Raw genomic sequence first — 20,779 nt, 5'->3', positions numbered from 1 at the left:
TTTCCATTGGATACTGCCAAAAACAATTTCTCCCCTGATGCCTTGCATTTGTTTTTTCCCCCAGCCATTTTCATTCTCTCATCACCCTAAATTGAATGGCAGTCTCTCCCATCTTATCCATGTGGTCATTGTGTGAGAGAACTTGGCCATTGAGTGGTGGCTGCTAATTAAAGATAATCACAGCTGAGCCCAATATTTTGCCCATTCACGCACACAGGCATGCACACATATAGACATAATTCCAGGAGACCTGCAGGATAGTGATCAGAAGAGGAAACATTGGCCAATTTTCTATATTAAACCTGGTAGATCAAATAATTCACTACAGACCAGAGATTGAATGTGGCCCAGTAAGCTGCTTCTCTGAGATAATGATGAATACAATATCCCTGGTCTTCCTCTGAACAGTTAAAAGATGTTCTGCAATGATGACTGTGGCACTTGCTCTCCATCTCACTTTTGTCAAATCAAAGTTATTGCCACCAAAAACCCTCCTGTCCAGATGGGTTTGGCTACTAAATGCAACAACAAAAAAACTTGGTGCAATGGAACAAATTACAGGAAATGCCACAACATTTTATGGTAGTTGGAAGAAATGCCAGATTGTTTGGTAATCCAGGAATTTGGCTTCCTGGATACAGTGTTAGAGATAATTGTCAAAATTTGTTAAAATTTTTAAAGGGATAAAACCAGATACCAGGAATTTTGATTGTGCCACAAGATCATCGGTGGCCAAACCGGAAAAAAAAATGGGTTTGATCAATATTGAATTACATAGTGAATATGTGTTATTTACAATGTGTACATCACAAACACAGACAAATGAAAACTCAGTAAAACTGTCCACCTAGTAAATCATAATTGTACATACTTATCAATTCAAATTGATTGCAGAACCCAAGCTTATTTCAAAAGATACTTGGCTAACAGCGTGACACTGACCAATAGGCCAGGTAGGTTAGCATGTCGCAATGCAACTTCTGCAGTGTGACTAATCTGCAGTCATTCTAACACAGGCACATGGCATGAGACCACCTGAAGGAGGAGGCCTCAACCTGTTTCTGTTTCTCTCTGGCTGCAGGCTGCAGTGCAAATCAAGGGTTTAAAAATTGTCGAGGAACTTCATTTTGAATTTGAGTTAAGTGGTCAGCACTTTACAATTTCAACAGCAATCTAGATACATTTCAAACTTCCCTGGAAAGTTGGGTTCGATCGGGGCCCCGGGTCACTGTCCATGTGGAATTTGCACATTCACCCGGGTCTGCGTGGGTCTCACCCCCAAAACCCAAAGATGTGCAGGGTAGGTGGATTGGCCTCGCTAAATTACCCCTTAATTGGAAAAAAAGAATTGGGTACTCTAAATTTGTTAAAAATTCCCTGGCAAGTAAACAGTCAGAAAACAGGCAGTACTGTAACAGCACCTCGTTGATAGCTTTGGTGTTGAAATCTATGTAAGGGTGGGAAGATGGGGTACTTACCCACCAAACAGAGCAGAAAAAGTTAGGGCTGGTGCATTTAGATGTAAGTGAATTCCGACTGAGGTTATAAGTCCACTTAGTGCCGAACAATTTCTCGAGAACTGAATTTAAGTTTACAATTGTGGAATCTCATGTCTTCAGAATTTATGTTTTATTAGAGTTACAAAAAGAATAAAAATACATATTGTAAATTTTTTATTATGCCTTTTATCTCTCCTAATCCCATCCTTTGTTCCCATCTCTTCTGTTTCTGCATGATTGAAAAAGACTTGGTGCTATAGTGGCCTGTGAAAATTCTTCAATCGGATTGGTTGAGCAGTCACACTGTTGCTTACCTTATTCACACATGCCCCAGATCCCCCTGTAGGGGGTGCTGAGCAGTGCCAGACACCTGATGGCAACATGTTGTCACTTGAAAGGTCAATGAACTACTGTCAGCGAATTATACAGAGTGCACCATTCCTCTGTCATTGGCCACAAAATACAGACCACATTTTTTAGGTTTGATCAAATATGTACTAGCTCACTGGAAGCTTGTATAATAACCTACTTTGGATTTAGAATGAACACCCCTCGGTGAGAAGACATAACTGCTGTAAGACCAGGACAGGATATAATTCAAATGCAAGAATATTAGTCCATATTCAAAATTATTCTCAAGATGTCATATCTTATTTTACATCCTTGCAATTCACTCTCCATAAAAAAAGATTCATAAAAGGCATTCAATATTGTCTGTTAATTTTTTTGACAATATCTTTGTACTTGACCTTTTAATGCTACCTTGCTCATTGGGATCATATTCATACTCGGACAATAAATTTCTAAACTGGAAAATTACATTAGTTCGGCATAAAAGTTCCTGAGAAAGACGGAGATATTTCACCAGGGCTAAACAGCACGCAGTATCATGGCCATTTGTGCGTGTCCATTTCATACTCCTCAGCATTGATGAGACCACGCACTTGAGGCGTGCCAAAATATTTAAATATCAGCACCTACTAATAATCAAATACGACTTGAATAGTTACAGCCCAGAAGGAGACTATTTGGCCCTTTGTGTCTGTGATGGTTCTCTGCAAGAGCAACTCACCTCGTCCCACATCCCTGTTGCCTTGATTTTCTTTTCAGATAATTATCCAATTCCTTTTTTTTTTAAACTCCCCTTCAATCTGTTTCCACCACACATCAGCCAGGGTATTCCAGATCCTAACCAAATGCGGTATAAAAAAATGCTTTTCTCATTCGTTGTTTCTTCAATTGCTATCACCTTAAATCAATGTTCTCTAGTTCTGGATCCTTCTGCCAACAGGAACAGTTTCTCCTTACCTAATTTGCCTTAACTTCTGATGATTTTGAACACGCTTCATCAAATCCCCTTTTAATCTTTTCTTCCCCAAGCGGAACAGCTCCAGCTTCTCCAACCTATCCACATAACTGAAGTTCGTTCAGTTCCTCACCCATGGAACCATTCTCATGCATCTTTTCTACACCTTTGCTAATGCCTTCACATCCTTCCTCAAGTGTGGTATCCAAGACTGAATGCAATACCTCAGTTGTGATTGAACCAGCATTTCAGGCAGGTTTAACATCCTTGCTTTTGTCCTTTATGCCCCTACTTTCACAACCTAGGATTCCACGTGTTTTATTAAACACTTTCACAACCTAACCCTCCATCTTCAACAATTTGTGCACATACAATCCCAGGCCCCTCTGCTTCTGTGCCCCCATTAGGATAGGATCTTTATTTTATATTCCATCTCCTTTGATTTGATTTATCATTGTCACGTGTATTAGTATACAGTGAAAAGTATTGTTTCTTGCATGCTGTACAAACAATGCATACCGTACATAGGAAAGGAAGGAGAGACTGCAGAATATAATGTTACAGTTATAGCAAGGTGTAGAGAAAAGATCAACTTAATACGAGGTAGGTTCATTCAAAAGTCTGATGGCAGTAGGGAAGCTGTTCTTGAGTCGGTTAGTACGCGACCTCAAACTTTGGTATCTTCTTCCTGACGGAAGGTGGAGGAAGAGAGTATGTCCGGGTTGCGTGGAGTCCTTAATTTTGCTGGCTGCCTTTCCGAGGCAGCGGGAATTATAGATCTCCTTGTTCTTAAATGTATCACTTCACAATTTCATCTGGCACTTATTCATCCATTTTACACCCTGATGAAGTTGATCACTATCCATATAGTTCACAACATCTCCACAACATCACAATGAAGTTCCAATGTGGCTGCATTTGCAAGAACATAGAAGTATGGCAGTTATCGTCAAAGGATCCATTTCTCAGTTTCAAGAGGTCAGTTAACTGTTTATGTCCGTCACCAGACATACACTGGCCACACAGCAGTCATGGATAGCTGCAAAAAAGATGCATTCCACCTCACAGTGCCCACACCCATGTGGCAAGGTACAGTGCTTGATGTACAGACTCTTCCAAGAATTCGAAAAACATCAAACATTCTTGACTTCCCATTCTCATTCCTCTGACCAACTCCAGAAAGCACCCCCACAGGTTAATACCAACAAGAACACACATGATCCACCCCATTAGGAAAATAATTGACCCATTCCAAGAACACGAGAGGGTCTATGCACTCTCTATCTATCAGCGCTACCATCGATCCATACCTGCCTGCCTCCTCAAGTCCTGCCTCCTCAAGTCTCAAGAGTATGAATTTACTGCACAAATACATCCAAACAGGTCGTCAGTGTACCCTTGTATAGATACCAGGGCAAGACATGTATGGGGAAATCGGGGGACAAATATTTCCTCTCCATTTTTAACTGCTTATACTTGGACCATTGCATTGTTTGTTTGCCAGATCACTTCTCTGATTATAATTGGTCAGTAATTAAAACTTAAAAATAACTTGTTCTTGAGAGGCGTCTGAGCCTCGCTAATTGGGATCCTCAGAGACACATTGTATGTACATTCGTTTTGAGCAAAAGAGCTATAAGGCGTCTAACCTAGCCAAAACCTGATTTGGAAACGGGTGACACTGAGATGAGACAGAGTGGACTGTCTCGGGGCTGTTTAGCACAGGGCTAAATCGCTGGCTTTGAAAGCAGACCAAGGCAGGCCAGCAGCACAGTTCAATTCCCGTACCAGCCTCCCCAAACAGGCGCTGGACTGTGGCGACTAGGGGCTTTTCACAGTAACTTCATTTGAAGCCTACTTGTGACAATAAGCGATTTTCATTTTCAAGATCTTCAGTTCTTACCACTGACATCCTTTTGATTCAAGAACAGCGATTCACCAAAAATAAAATAAACACAAAGCTCTGATTCAAGCTTACAGTAATTCCCGTTTCTGCCAATCACTGTCCCCGACCCCTGCTCCCTCAGATTATCGAGGACACAAAATACGTTGGTGTATGGAGAATTTCATTCAGAGACAACAGCTTATATTTTAGGCATCCTATACAGAATCAATGCTTTGTTACTGTTCAACTGAATAAAGTAATGGCCCTGCTGTTCTATTTTAACCATCGCCTTCATCCAAGAACATTTCCAGGTGAATCAGCTATATAATTATCAGCATTTAATAACTTGTTGAATTCTGAATTATTAGCAAAATAAAAGTGCATCGCACCACCCTTAAGCACTGTTCTCAACTTTAACAGCTGAAAACTATTAAAACAGTCTGATGAACTAAACTAGGGGAATTTATCCACTACTGTATACTGAATCTGATCATCATTGGAGAAGTCCTTAGCATGCGTGTACACATTTAATATGCCAGGTATTTAATATGACATATTTATTCAATAATAATATATATTTCCATTTAGGTTAGATGTGTCAATAGTGAGGACCAGAATGCTTTCCGACTTTGGCGCACCCAGGATAAAACATTTCAAGTTGAAGGACAATATTTCCAATGATCAAGCAAGCCTGGTCGTAATCTGGTAAAACAATGCATCTTAACCACATCAGAAGGATCTTCTCCTCTCACACCACTCTGAGGCTTCTCTGGTGGCTAGATCGGTGGTGTACATTTAAATCCACTCGGAAACAGAGAGAGAAAAGCCAAATTCATTTCATACACAGTCCTTAAAGTAATCAGACCCCTTCGTAGTTACCAAGCTGAAATTCTAAGACAGGTCCCCAAGATGAAAGGATAATGGCGTAGATTTCATCTTTAGCACCCGTTGAGAGCGTTAAAAAGCAACTGTGAACAGGGTGGTCCCACGTTTATAACGGAAGCCGCCACATTTTCCTTCTATTAACGCACCAACAGAAAATGAGGCAAATTTCATGATTGGAGGTGAAACGCTTGTCTAAACATTTCCTTTCCTTAGTTGATGAAAATTTATCTCGGGTGTTAATCTAGGCCTGTCCTTCCTCCTCCCACCATCATTCTTCTGCTCTAGGTGTTCCTTTATTTAACATTATGAGACCGCACATTTAGACAATGAACTGTTTTTCTTCCTCGCAGCATTTGGAAGAATTAGAAGGCAACAGAGACGCATATGAACATACAAACGATGTGCAGGAGTAGGCCCTCAATAAGATCATGGTTGATCCAATAGTAACCTCAAATCTGTAACCTGCTGACCCCTGATAACCTAACACCCCCCGGTTACCAAGAATCTATCTTAAAAACATTCTGCTTCCACCGCCTTTTCAGGAAGAGAGTTCCAAAGACTCTCAATCCACTGTAAAAATTGCCTCGTCTCCATTTTAAATTTTTCCATTTAAATTTTAGAGTACTCAATTCATTTTTTCCAATCATGGGGCAATATTTAGCGTGGCTAATCCACCTACCCGGCACATCTTTGGGTTGTGGGAGCGAAACCCATGCAAACACTGGGAGAATATGCAAATGCCACATGGACAGTAACCCAGTGCTGGGATCAAACCTGGGACCTCAGCGCTGAGGCAGCAATGCTAACCACTGCACCACCTGCTGCCCTGTGACCCCTTATTTTTTAAACAGTGACTCCTAGTTCTGTATTCTCTCACAAGAGCAAACATCCGCTCCACATCCATCCTGTCGAGCACGCTCAGGATCTTCATTTGAAGCCTACTTGTGACAATAAGTGATTTTCATTTCATGTTTCAATCAAGTTGCCTCTTATTCTTCTAAACCCCAGCCTAGCCTGTCCAACATTTCTTCATAAGACAACATGCCCATTATAGGCATTCTTCTCTGAACAGCTTCCAACCCATTACACCCTTCCTTGAATGAGATCAATACTGTACACAGTTCTCCAAATGTGGTCTCCTAATGCTCTGTACAACTGAAGCAATACCTCCCTACTTTTGGATTCACTTCCCCTCGCAATAAATTATAACATTCTATTAGCTTTCCTAATTACGTGCTGTACCGGCACACTAGCCTTTTGCAATTCATGGACTGAGACACCCAGATCCCTCTGCACCAGGTAATATTCAATCTGGGTAGAATGGATAAATAACACTTCTTAAAAATTTGTTTTAACATGCTAACACTGTCCTGTAGGAAATCTCGCAATGCTAAATCCAAGTCTATGATTACACCACTGCATTTGAAGGAATTATCAACATGGCTGTGGTCTTGATCCATCCTTGCTTCCATTTATTTTGGTCTAACAGCACCAGTTGATTCCATGTTTTGATACCATGTTTTGGTTTATTCATATTCAGTAGCATTATGGGCTTCCTCAATGGTACGATTTAGTTTAAGTAATTGATTTTAGAGTACCACACTCTGGGAAAGACAGCAAGGCCATTGAGAGGGTGCAAAGGAGGGTTACTACAATGGCATCAGGAATTCAGGACTTTTGTTACAAGGGAGAGATTAGAGAAGCAGGGGTCAATCTCCTTAAAGCAGAGAAGGCTAAGGGGAGTTTAACAGAAATGCTCAAATCATGATGGATAAATAAGAAGAGTTTCCAGTGGCAGAATAGGTGGTAACCAGAGGACACATATTTAACGTAATTACCAGAGGCAAAATGAGAAACTATTTATTTTACGCAGCAAGTTCCTATGCTCTGGAATGCATTTCCTGAAAGGGGTCTGTCTGAAATGAGTTTGGACTCAAAAACAGTTTCCGAGAGGATGTAAATATGCAGCACACATCGAGCCACAAGAGCAGCTAGTGTGGGAAACCTCACATTAGTGTGGTTGGTAGGGAGAAGATCTTCCGATGACGTGGTTACAACACATTGCTTTGGCAGAGAAAGGCAAGTCTTACTTTGCCATAGCCAATATCACACTTGATCATGTGATGTTTGATATTGTGTGTAAAATCAGAAAAGCATTCTATTGCTTGCTATTGGTACATGTAATTTTAATATGTGCCAAAATTTACCTGAAATGGAAGCAGAATAAATAATAATAAATTCAAAAAGAAATTGGAAAATATTTGCGGGGAAGTACTTGCAGGGTTATGGAGAAAGTGCAGGTGAATGGGACTATTAGACAGCACTTTCAGGCACAATGGGCCAACTGGCCTATTCCTGGGCTGTATCATTCTGTGATACTATGGTTTCATTAAGATACTTGGAAGCAGTGGTTCAACAGTTGGGTTTGAAGTTCCTCCATTATTTTAAGTGAACATCACTTAGGGACGTGGAAAATGGCAACAGAGAAAATCGACCATTTCATCAATTCTATTTGTAATATTCCAAAGCTAAAATTTCAAAATATTTACATATGCAACAGAGACTGTCTAGTTTAAGGTTAACGTTTAAAATGTGTGCCCCTAATCCAATTGAGTTGGTAGAAAAAAATTAGCTTTGCACATTTCAGAGATGCTGGTCAACTTACTTTATTTTCGTTCTATCCTTTGACTTAGAACATAAACCAGTTCTAGACTTCTTTGACTCTTTCTCTTTTTGCTTTGTTTTGCATTTGCTGGATTTTCTTTCTTCCTTTCGAGCAGACCCAGTGGATAAACAGGCTGGGTTTACCACTCGGGGAATATTCTGCTCCCCACGTGCCTTTGCCTTAGCGATTGCTTCCGATATGATGCGATTAGCTTTCTCCTGCTTGTTCTGCATTTCCTTCTTTTTCAGCTGTTTGTTTCCAGTCATCAGCTGTGCATTCTGTAATTTGACAATTTGCATTGTTTGCGGACTAGAACCATCAGTGCTGGTCTGAGAGGAAGGAGGCTGAAAAAAAAGTACATCCAGGTTAGTTATACCTACATCAGCAAAAGAAAAAAAAACTATTACTGGGATGTAGCATATATACTCGGGTGCAATTTAAATTGAGATTGGAAAAAGGGGAAAGGAAAAATACATGGATTGCAGAAAAAAAAAATCATCCCTTATGCAAGACCTTGCAAGGTAGGAGAAGTATATATTTATACCACAAAAACTTTTTGTTTGCTCATGATCAGTTTTATGTATTTTAAAAATTCTTCAAGTGCATATGTGTGCACAAAACACAGATAAATATCCCTATGCTCTCACTATTCAAACACATTTATATACATTTCCCAAGTCTATTAAAGTGCAATGTCACAATGTCAGTCATTAAGGGGACCTATAATCCTCCATTATTATGAATTCCTCAATGTTGCCTTTTTCCACATTAGGGGTCTTTAACAATATAGGGTGTGAGCTACAGATGTCTCTCTGACTCCTATCAATGCTGTTCCATGATCAGCTGGCAGGTGGTGTGCTGGGGCAGGAAGTTTCCAACAGTTTTGCCACTTCTGAGCTGGAGTACATAGTCGGGCAAACTCTGTCACCAAGAGTAGGTCAGGTCAAAGAACATTTCAAGATGGAATTCAAACTGGGCCCTTCTGAAATGGATGGGGTCCTCGGGTCTGTCTCAGTTATCAGGCTGTTCAAAAAACTAAGTAACCAGCACAGTCAAAATTACTGTCCCCCCAAAAAACCCCAAAAGAAACATAACAAGCCTTTTACCGATTTTGCACTTTTTACCTGTTTAAGTACAGAATGCAAATATAGTAAAGAAAATCAAATTTATACAGATTTAAAGAAAACACAAAATGATCGAAGATTTCCTCTATTTGCTTCATGCAGTGAACGAGTGCTTTATGCATGTATTTACGTATTTTGCTAAAGAGGAATTTTTTTCCCAATGTCGCAAACATCGAAACATATTGATGGCAAGTTAAAACGCACTGCTGTTTAAAAGGTTAAACCATGGACTAGGCTGCTATAAAAATCATAAACATCAGTTTATTTTTCTCAGCTTCAAATTTTCTCAAGAGACCATTACAGGTTTATAGCACAACTAAACAACTTCTCGTTTCTGCAAACACAATTCCAGCAAAAACAGAAATAGATACAAACTGCTCAGTAGATTCTTGCAATATGACTGTACATAATAATGATTTGCTAGTGTACCCCTAAATTAGCAGAACAAAAGGATTTACTACTACAATTGAATAAATGACCACTGCCCTTTATTTGAGCATATTTTTAGATCAGTTTAAATACAAGCAAATATAATTGCCTCAAAACAGTTAGCATTCTAACAGGCTGTACAGTACATGCAACCATAGAGAAGCTCATTCGAGCCTTTTTTTAAATAAGACAGATAATTAGCCTCCTAGTATATCTAATAATTTCTTAATTTACTACTTGTCAATAAGCACAAAGAATGGTTTTATTCACAGAACTCTGTAAACAAGCAAGCTGTTTATACTACTACAGTACCAATTTTGAAATATATTAAGGACACTACAGTTACCCACTGCTCCTTTCCAGGAATTTGAACAGCTTCCCGTTTAAATACAGCAGTAAGATACATCTTAGTATGTCTGTGTTTCTCACCCATAAATGAGCTGCTGACTACAGCAAAGTAAATTGCCACCAGGCATTTCCAAAGAGATTTTCAGGCCAATGCCAGTGCACTCCACTGGATAATATTTCTGCACATGCTTCATCAGCCTAACAGCAGCGCTGCAGCACTGGTAGGCAGAGGCAATCAAACAGCTCCACTCAAACATTGTGAACAAATGCCACCTTTAGGCCTAAGCTAACAAATAACACAATACTGAAGAAAGCTGGAACAGCTAAGATGGCGGTGCATTGCGACTCAGTCACCAACCAGTAGAAAAGAAGGTTATGCAATCCCATTAGCCTTTAGTCCAAACCCCTCCTCCCACTTATTCAGTCTTTCACTTACCCTTCCTCTAGACCTCCTCATAGAAGCCATTTTATCATTCAACAAAGGCTAGCCCTCCACTTTTTCACCTCCGGCTCTGCTCGTGAGGAAGGCATTGAATGATAACTGCTAAATGGCCTATTTAGTGTGCTGCACTGAAGATGCACGCTTCTCCTCACAAAAACAAATGATTTTTTAAAAAATCAACGTTTGCCCTCCCTCTGAATCAATACTGCCAAACACATTATCACTGCACATCCAGACAACGCACTATGGTGCAAGATCCTGTTTGCATACGAGAACTTCTGGATGTCTAATTAAATAGAGGCTTGTAAATCTCGTCTCCAATAAAGCTAAGTAAAATTATGCACCAAAGCATGAAAATGCATCAGCATGAATAGAAATGTTGTTCAATAACAGTCGAGACTCTGTTCATTTGGGCCAGCAGATGGTGCTGCCCATTGTTTGTTACTAGGTTAAATGCAATTCCCCCACCCACCCCCATCCCGCAGGACCGTTGTATCTGCATCTCTTGCTCCTTTATATCGCAACGGCTAAATCCTTTTTCTGTAAGCTTACACCTGTTCCTCTGACATTTATGGCATCAATAAGAACATTTTATATGATAAGAAAAATCATATTTTGAAATATACCAGCAAAGATCTCAAAATAAACTTATCCACCGAACAGGAATACAAAATTAATTGCAGTCTTTTGTTATTTTCATTAAATGGGGTCAAAATTAGACAGCAGACTGGCAGAAACTCAGTTCGCATGAATGGAAATATCGCAATTTTACACTTTTGGCCAAGGAAATTATATTTTAATTGCTGCTCTTGTAATAATGTATTCGTTAAGTATAATGGATGATGCACAGAATATTGTTTAACATTTTAACCCCATTTAATGGCTTTCGGTGCTTTTTTTTAAAGTTCAAAGCCGATCTTGTTGCACATCAGCCCTTGTTGTCATTGGCAAACAGTGACAATATCACAGAATCTTTAGCTATTTTAAAAAGGTTGCTGTATATTTTTAGCAAAATCAGTGACAGTTTAGGGAATTAAAAGCTATAGAAAGACTACACCTATTATTTTGTGCAAGCCTTGGCGGTCTCCACCGGTGTAAGCTACACAGCTCCCAAGTTCGGTGTCCAGTCTGCAACATGTTAAACAATGCAAGTGAAGTGTTACAATTGGTCAGGTTAAGATTTGGAGGGAGGAGGAGAAAGGGGATACCATCCTCAATCCTGATCTGCCCGTAGAGATCTCCAAATGGAAGCAAGTGTGTGAGAAGACTGGAGAAGTTCAAGACCAGGTGACTTGCGGTAGCCACTGTCAAGGTTAACCCCTGAGCTCTGGTCAAAAGTAGGGACACCAGAGTGTCAGGCATATGGAAAATGTACCACAACAAGGAGGCTGGCATCTCCTGGAGGGGAGGGGTTGGCCAGTAATTTGGAAAAGCAATTTTGAGAATATCACTTCACGTGCCAGCAGCTGGCGCAGTTTGCAAACACAGCAAGGCCACACAGAGAAGTGGCCGCCTAACCTCAAAACAGCCTTAAATGACATAACTAAAGCTAAAAAAAAACATTACTTTCAAAAGCGAGACATCCTTAGGACCTGGCACCTAAAGTTTTAGTAAATTAATTTTTGTTCATTTTTAAACCGCCCCTGTGAAAGTAAAATGTGATTGATTTCCCTCTAAGAATCTGGACACTTGGATTAATTCTGTAATATTGTTCGTGCTAGTTATCCTCTCTAGTATTGCCTCAGACTGTTGATTAAACGCATTCACCAAACCCTACACCTTTTAAAATTAGAATTTCACTGCTGTGTGTCGTCTCCTTCCAATGGACATGACACCATGCAGGGCAAGTCACTTTAATGATATTTATTCAAAGTGTATTTTTGACCAATGCTGAACAGACCAGTGGTTTTCCTAAATATAAAAGTTAACAAGTATGGAATGAATTAAATACAAATGTTAAACTCAATTTAGTACTAAAGTGAAGCCCACAAGGAACAAGCCATTGGGCACCCTCTTTACAATGGCTTAAATACCGGATGGATTGACATAAAATGGCAAGTTTCAAAGAATCGGCATCCAAAAAATGTAAGTGCCCGACAATGAGAAACAGGAATTTAACAGAACACTTCCTCGTGCCCACTAAAAAAACCATTGTTATTGTTAGAATTATTGAATTAATTTTGCTGGGACTTTAATGGTGCTAACGAGGAGTAGCAAGATTGGAAGGATTTCAGAATTTCAAGGATCACCAGGAAATTAATGAAAAAAGGAAGGGAGAATGAGGGTGTACATTAGCAAGAAACATGAAAGTGCAAATGCCATAATGCAAATACAAAGAGATTAGCAAAAGTAAACATGGACCCATTAGAGGAAGAAACAAAGAGAAATTACAATGGGAAATAAGGAAACAGTCGAGACATTAAACAAACATTTTGCACCTCCTTCACCGAAGGTGGCACAAAAATATTCTGGAAATAGTGGGGACCACTGGCCTTGTGAGGATGAGCAATTTAAAAGAAATCTGTACTAATAAAAAAATTAATGGAGTTAAAAGTCAACAAAACTGGACCGGATGGTCTGATCTTTGGATTTTAAGAGGTGACTACAGAGATAGTGCTTGTATTGGTTTTGATCTTGCAGAATTCAACAGATACCAGAACAGTCTCCATGGGTTGGAAGGTAGCAAATGTAATCCCATATTGTTCAAGAAAGGAGGAAGCAAGAAAACTGGGTACTATAAGCCAGTTAGACTGACAACGTAGCAGTAAAAAGCAACAAAACTAGAACCTATTATTAGGGGCATGATAACAGGATGCTTAAAAATCATATGATTGTGCACAGTCAACAGCAATTTATGAAAAGGAAATAATATTTGACGGATCAATTAGTGCTTCGATGTTGAACTGGCTAGATAAGGGAGAACTAATGGATGCAGTGCATCTGGATTCCCAACAAGCAATCGATACAAGTGTGGCACAGGAGGCTATTACACAAAAATTTGGGTTCATGGGGTTGGAGGTAATTTATTAGCTCAGACTGAGGATTAGTTCATCGACAGAAACAGAAATAGGTTGGCAAGCAGTGACTAGCAGGGTACCACAAGCATGTTGCAAAATTCCTGTTTCTCAGTTGTTAAAGTAATGTCTTTGATGGTTCAAAACTCATTTTATGCCAATCTATTCCGTATCTGAGCCACTAGAAAGAGGACACCCCAACAAGTGCTTGGCCTTAAGTAATTTACTTTTCCTCGGGAGAAAACTAAAGCCAACTTAAAAGGGAAAAGGAAAGTGGTGAAAACAACCCCATTCCCACATTAATATCCCCTTTAGTGTTCATAGTGGTTTTTCTTTTAAAGAAGGACCAGTTATAAATACTTATCGTATTTAAGATGGTGAACAAAGGAAACAATGGACACGTAAACTGCACCATAATGCATGAGGATTGAAGCAGCAGAGATACTGACTGCTAAATTTCTCCCTATTGAAATACAACACAATGCGTTTCAAACTCACCAAAAGCTTCATATTCTTGTCACCTTTATGTATTCTTTCATGAATGTGGCATCGCTGGCATTCAGGTCAATATTTGTTGCCCAACCCCAATTGCCTTCGAGAAAGTGGCAGTGAGCTGCATTCCTGAACCTCTGCAGTCCAGGTGGTGGAGGTAAACCCACTGTGCTATTAGGGAGGGAGTTCCAAGAGGGAGCTGTTGGTACAGTTGTAGTTGCATTTCACTGACAATCCAGAGGCCCAGTCTAATGCCCTGCAGACACTGGCCAAATCCCACTATGGCAGTTGGTGGAATTTAAATTCAATTAATTAATTAAATTTGGAATTGGAAGCTAGTCCCAGTTATGGTCATCACAAAACTATTGTCGATTGATGCAAATACCTATCTGGTGACTCCAGATCTTCAGCAATGCGGCCGCTGATTCGTAAATGCCCTCTGATAGCCTAGCAAGCCATTCAGCTGTACCTATTCCATCGGTTTCCTGGCCTGCTTAGTCAGGCCAAACCAGACGGCACAAAATTTCAGCATTTTACTCGTCTCACAGTGAGCGACAAATTCCATATTCTACTTACTATGCTTGTTTTCCCTCGGCAATATTGCTAGAATACAGAAACATAGGAGTCTGGGGGTGAGGGTGGAGACAGGAAAAGAAGTATAGGTCCAGGAACAAACATGGTGGATGCAGAAGAAAATCTTAACTTGCCAAGGGGAAGACACTGGGCTCTATTATTAAGGAGGTTATAATGAGGCACTGGTTTTGTGAAAGGGAAATTGTTGGAGTTCTTTGAGGTAAGAGTAAGCAACATAGATAGAGGGGAACCTGTGGGTGTGCTGTGCTTGTATTTATGGATGACATTTGACGGTGTGCCTCATCATTGATTACTGTGCAGAATGGACACCCACAGTGTAAGGGATGTCATATTGGCATGGATAGAAGATTGGGCATCAATGGGTCATTTTGGTTCGCAAGATGTGACAAGTGGAGTGCCAAAGCGAGTGGAGTGCGAGGGCCTGAACTATTTACAATTTATATCAATGAGTTGGATGAAGGGACCAAAAGTACGGTTGCTAAATTTGCTGAAATTGATAATTAGGAAAATAAGCTCTGAAGGCATACAGAGTCTGCAAAGGAATACAGATAGGTTTAAGTGCATGGGCAAAAATTTGTCAGAAGGAGTATAACGTGGGAGAATGTGAACTTGTACAGGAAGAATGGAAAAGCAACATATTATTTAAATGAAAGAATGCAGAATTCTGGGGTACAAAGGAATCTGGGTGTCATAGGATCCCTCCGTACAGAAGGAGGCCATTCGACAGGAGTCGAAGGAGGCTGCAACGACCTCTGAAAGAGCACCCTACCTCGGCCCAATCCCCCAACCTATCCTTATAACCCCACCGAGGGACAATTTATCACGACAAATCCACCTAACCTGCACATATTTGGATTGTGGGAGGAAACCGGAGCACCTGGAGGAAGCTTACGCAGACACGGGGGAAAGTGCAAAGTCCACATAGACAGACACCCAAGGTCGGAATCAAACCCGGATCTCTAAAGCTATGAGCCAGGAATGCTAACCACCATGCTGCCCCCGGTGTCCTGCTACATGAATCAGGAAACATTAGTATGTAGGTCCAGCAAGTGATTAGGAAGGCAAATTGGATGGTGGTGTTTACTGAAAGGGGAATGGAATTTAAAAGTAGTGATGCTTTTCTACAGTTGTACAGGGCATTGATGAGACCACATCTAGCCAGCACCGCTATGGTTTCCTTACTTAAAGAAAGGATATAAACGCGATATAAATGTGCAGTTTTCACCTTCGTATTTAACAAAGGATATAAATGCATTAGAGGCAGATCAGAGGACGTTTACTAGATTGATACTGGGAGTGGGCGGGTTGTCATACGAGGCCAGGTTGGACCGACTGGGCTCATTTCCACTGGAGTTTGGAAGCGGCAGGGTGACTCGATTAAAGTGTACAAGATCCTGAACGGTTTTGACAAAGCGGATGTGGAAAGGATGTTTCTCTTGTCCAGAACTAGGACGGCACTGTTTTCCAGAGCCTTGTCCTTGGCAAACAGCAAGAATCTGTTCAGACAACGCACCTGTCCTTTCAGGAGAGAGAGGAGAATTTCTTTCTCTGGGGGTTGTCCAACTTTGGAACGCTCGGTCTCAGAAAGCGGTGGAGGCAAGGTCATTGAATATTTTTAAGGTGGAAGTAGAAGGTTATCAAAGATAGATGGGAATGTGGTATAAGCAACACGAACAGATCAGCCATGATCTCAATAAATGGTGGAGTAGGCTCGAGGGGCTGAATGGCCTACTTCTGCTCCTACTTTGTATGTATGTTCGTAAGCAGTTCAGAGAAGGTTCATTTGACTGACTCCTGGGAAAGTGGTGATGGGGGGGTGGGGGGTGGGGGGGCTGCTGTTAGCTTATGAGGGAAGTTTGGACAGACTGGGCCTTTAGCCATTGGTGTTTAGAAGAATGAGAAGTGATCCTATTGAAATATTCAAGATCCTGAGAGGACTTGACAGGGTGGAGGTGGATGCTGAAAGGATATTTTCCCTTATGGGATAGCCTGGAACTTGGTTTAAAAATAAGGGTCTCCCACTTAAGATGGAGGAGATTATTTTTTCTCTCTGAGGGTGATGAGTCTTAGTAACTCTCTTCCTAAGGGGGCAGGGGAGGCAGGGTCATTGAACATTTTTATGGCAGAGGGAGATAGACTCTTGACTAACAAACAAGTCTAACGTTATCGGGGATAGGGAGGAATGTCAAGTTGAGACCACAATCAGATCAGCCATGACCTCATTGAATGGCGGAGCAGGCTCGAGGGGCCGATTGACTTACAAACATACAAATTAGAAGCAGAAGTGTGTATTATAAAAAAGGCAGTTTATTTCTCATACACACGTTCAAAATTACAAACATCCCAGTGGTTGAAGAAGTCACTCCAACTGAACATAAAAACTAGGAGGAGTAGGCCATCTGGCCCCTCGAGCCTGCTCCGCCATTCAATGAGATCATGGCTGATTTTTTTTGTGGACTCAGCTCCACTTTCCTGCCCGAACACCATAACCCTTTATTTATTTATTCTTCAAAAAACTATCTATCTTTATCTTGAAAACATTTAATGAAGGAGCCTCAACTGCGTCACTGGGCAGGGAATTCCATAGATTCACAACCCCTTGGGTGAAGTTCCTCCTAAACTCAGTCCTCTTATTTTGAGGCTAAGCCCACTAGTTCTGATTTCACCCGCCAGTGGAAACAACCTGCCGCATCTATCCCATCTATTCCCTTCATAATTTTCCATCAGATCCCCCCCCGCATCCTTCTAAATTCCAATGAGTACAGTTCCAGTCTACTCAACCTCTCCTCATAATCCAACCCCCTCAACTCTGGGATTAACCTAGTGAATCTCCTCTGCACATCCTCCAGTGCCAGTGCGTCCTTTCTCAGGTAAGGAGGCCAAAACTGAACACAATACTCCAGATGTGGCCTCATTAACGCCTTATACAGTTGCAGCATAACCTCCCTAGTCTTAAACTCCATCCCTCTAGCAATGAAGAACAAAACTACATTCGCCTTCTTAATCACCTGTTGCACCTGTAAACCAACTTTTTGTGACTCATGCACCAGCACACCCAGGTCCCTCTGCACAGCAGCATGTTTTAATATTTTATCATTTGAATAATAATCCCTTTTGCTGTTATTCCTACAAAATGGATAACCTCACATTTGTCAACATTGTATTCCATCTGCCAGACCCTAGCCCATTCACTTAAACAATCCAAATCCCTCTGCAGACTTCCTGTATCCTCTGCACTTTTTGCGTTACCACTCATCTTAGTGTTGTCTGCAAACTTGGACACATTGCACTTGGTCCCCAACTGCAAATCATCTACGTAAATTGTGAATAATTGTGGGCCCAACATTGATCCCTGAAGGACACCACTAGCTGCTGATTGCCAACCAGAGAAACACCAATTAATCCCCATTCTTTGCTTTCTATTAATTAACCAATCCTCTATTCATGCTACTACTTTACCCTTAACGCCATGCATCTTTACCTTATGCAGCAACCTTTTGTGTGGCACCTTGTCAAAAGCTTTCTGGAAATCCAGATATACTACATCCATTGGCTCCCCTTTGTCTACCGCACTAGTAATGTCCTCAAAAAATTCCACTATATTAGTTAGGCATGACCTGCCCTTTATGAACCCATACTGTGTCTGTCCAATGGGATAATTCCCATCCAGATGCCTCGCTATTTCTTCCTTGATGATAGATTCCAGTATCTTCCCTACCACTGAAGTTAAGCTAACTGGCCTACAATTACACGCTTTCTGCCTACCTCCTTTTTTAAACAGTGGTGTCACGTTTGCTAATTTTCAATCCGCCAGGACCACCCCAGAGTCTAGTGAATTTTGGTAAATTATCACCAGTACATTTGCAATTTCCCTAGCCATCTCTTTTAGCACTCTGGGATGCATTCCATCAGGGCCAGGAGACTTATCTACATTTAGCCCCATTAGCTTTCCCATTACTACCTGCTTCGTGATAACAATCGTCTCAAGGTCCTCACCTGTCATAGCCTCATTTCCATCAGTCACTGGCATGTTATTTGTGTCTTCCACTGTGAAGACCGACCAAAAGGCTGTTCCGTTCCTCAGCCATTTCCTCATCTCCTATTATTAAATCTCCCTACTCATCCTCTAAAGGACCAATATTTACCTTAGCCACTCTTTTTTGTTTTATATATTTGTAGAAACTTTTACTATGTCTTTTTATATTGTGAGCAAGTTTACTCAATCTATCTAAAACGTCAAGTTCAAATCCAAAGCAATTTGGCATCGAGTGAAGTCACTAGTTGAACCGCAGCAACAATCTAAATTCATACAACACCTTTAATGCAGTAAATTGCCACAAGATGCTTCAAAGAGCATTATCAACAAAATTTGACATAAGCCACACGAGGACCTATTAGTGAAAATGACCAGAATACTTGATCAAAAAAGTAAGTTGGAAGAGAGATTGCATACGAGTGTTGGGCTAGCAATTATACTCACAATCAATTTAAAATGATCAGTTGTGCTCGCAATATGGCTCAATTTTGCGTGAAAGACGATACATATATTTATACGTAGAGTCCTATCCTTTGCAAACAGTAAGAATTTGTTCAGGCATTGCAGCTTTTTCAACAAAACAGAACTTGGGGGACAAAGTTCTCTAGGGCATTCCACCTGGCAACGCTTCGGCCAGAGTCCACTTGCCAACCGACCAGCACCCTTTCTATGCAGTATAAATTGTTGTTCCCTTTGACATATGAGACTCTTCGGTCCTGGTGAGTACAATATAAAAAGCTTCAACAGTAGATCTCTTTTTTCAGCAGCGTTCACATTTCGTACTACAAAGCAACTATAAAATACTCATTAACAGATTTGAAACTGAATATGCACCACATTAACTTCTAGGTTTTTTTTTAAAAAGAAAATATACAGCATTCACAAGGTTAGCTATGTACCATCTTGGTTTGAGAAAGAAGCTTTAATGAACTGAAAACTCAAAAAAAAAATTAACAGCATCAATAATTATTTTTTGAAGAATTGTGCAGGGTTTCTACATCATCACAACATTTTTAATGCAGTGTAATGTACAGATGGTAGATGTTTGCACTTGAATGTGAAGTACCACATTTGTAGCTGCTTAGGAGTCATTCTAAATGCAGCACTGTATTTAGTGTTCTCATTGTGATTGGACCTTGAAAGTGCTAAACGGCATCAGTTCTTTCAGCCAGCATTTAAATCTGCTGACAGATCAGACTCTCCCATCGGTCCAAGTGTATCAGCAAGTTTGTTAACCACTGTGCTTTTACAAATTAGTTAATACACATTTTGGTGGATCAGCGACTATTTAAACCAATGCATTAAAAAGTTCATTCAAGACCTAGTAAATGTAACTATTTCTGCACAAGCAAATCTGCCAATAGCAAACAAATCAAAAACAGCCCAGAAAAACAATGCATAACTGGAAAGGAATACCTCTATTCCACGCAGAGAAATCCTTAATATAATGAAAGTAACTACCTCAACACTGTTCCAATGTAATACTGTGGTTTGCTATTCCTAGTTAGAAACAGCATGGTCTCTCTCAAGTTATATTTTGCAAACAAAAACTCATAATTTAATGACCAAAAATTCAAAGTTGACAAGAAAATGAATTACAATTATGGACAATTAGAATTGCATGTTCTATGAAAAATACTTCTCCCTAATATAACCCAGTCAGTTCCTCAGAACATCAGATTAACTGCAGAACCAGGAAAGGTAACATGGGAACTAGAGTAGGCGATTCAGCTCATTCCGCTGTTCAATTCGGCCATGGCTGATCAGTGCCTCAATTCTGTTAATTTTAGCTTCATGTCCCTTGAAGCCTTTATCTAAGAAAAAAAAATTATTGATCTTTGTATTGCAAGTTGCAATTGTCCCCGCATCCACAACTGTTTGGGGAAAGAGTTCCAGATTTTCAATAACCTTTATGAGAAAAGTGGTGACTGATTTTCCTCCTAAATTGCTAGCTCTAATTTCAATATGAGGTTATATGATTGCTAAAGGAAAGTGTCTTTCAGTCAAGGCAAAATGATTTAGGCCATGTGGCCTGTGAAGTCTGCTTGGCTGGCAATAAG

The 20,779-nt window shown here is 40.4% G+C and overlaps 1 protein-coding gene across 12 annotated transcripts in view; it reads right to left on the bottom strand.

The window, feature by feature from the left end:
- Window positions 1-20,779, bottom strand: part of chd9 (chromodomain helicase DNA binding protein 9) — a 306,991-nt gene that overhangs the window by 145,683 nt on the left and 140,529 nt on the right. For 8 of the 12 annotated variants that reach the window (XM_072518240.1, XM_072518239.1, XM_072518242.1 and 5 more), the window contains one exon: window positions 8,241-8,584. In XM_072518240.1, coding sequence (XP_072374341.1) covers window positions 8,241-8,584 — 344 coding nt within the window. Of the gene's footprint in view, window positions 1-8,240; window positions 8,585-10,222; window positions 10,456-10,577; window positions 10,834-20,779 lie in introns of those variants that run through there. The other 4 variants (XM_072518245.1, XM_072518246.1, XM_072518247.1 and 1 more) reach the window with 2 other exon arrangements.

The sequence above is a fragment of the Scyliorhinus torazame genome, chromosome 10, assembly GCF_047496885.1.
Source record: "Scyliorhinus torazame isolate Kashiwa2021f chromosome 10, sScyTor2.1, whole genome shotgun sequence".
In the NCBI taxonomy this organism is placed as follows: Eukaryota; Metazoa; Chordata; class Chondrichthyes; order Carcharhiniformes; family Scyliorhinidae; genus Scyliorhinus; species Scyliorhinus torazame.
This window is presented reverse-complemented; position numbering and strand designations above follow the sequence as displayed.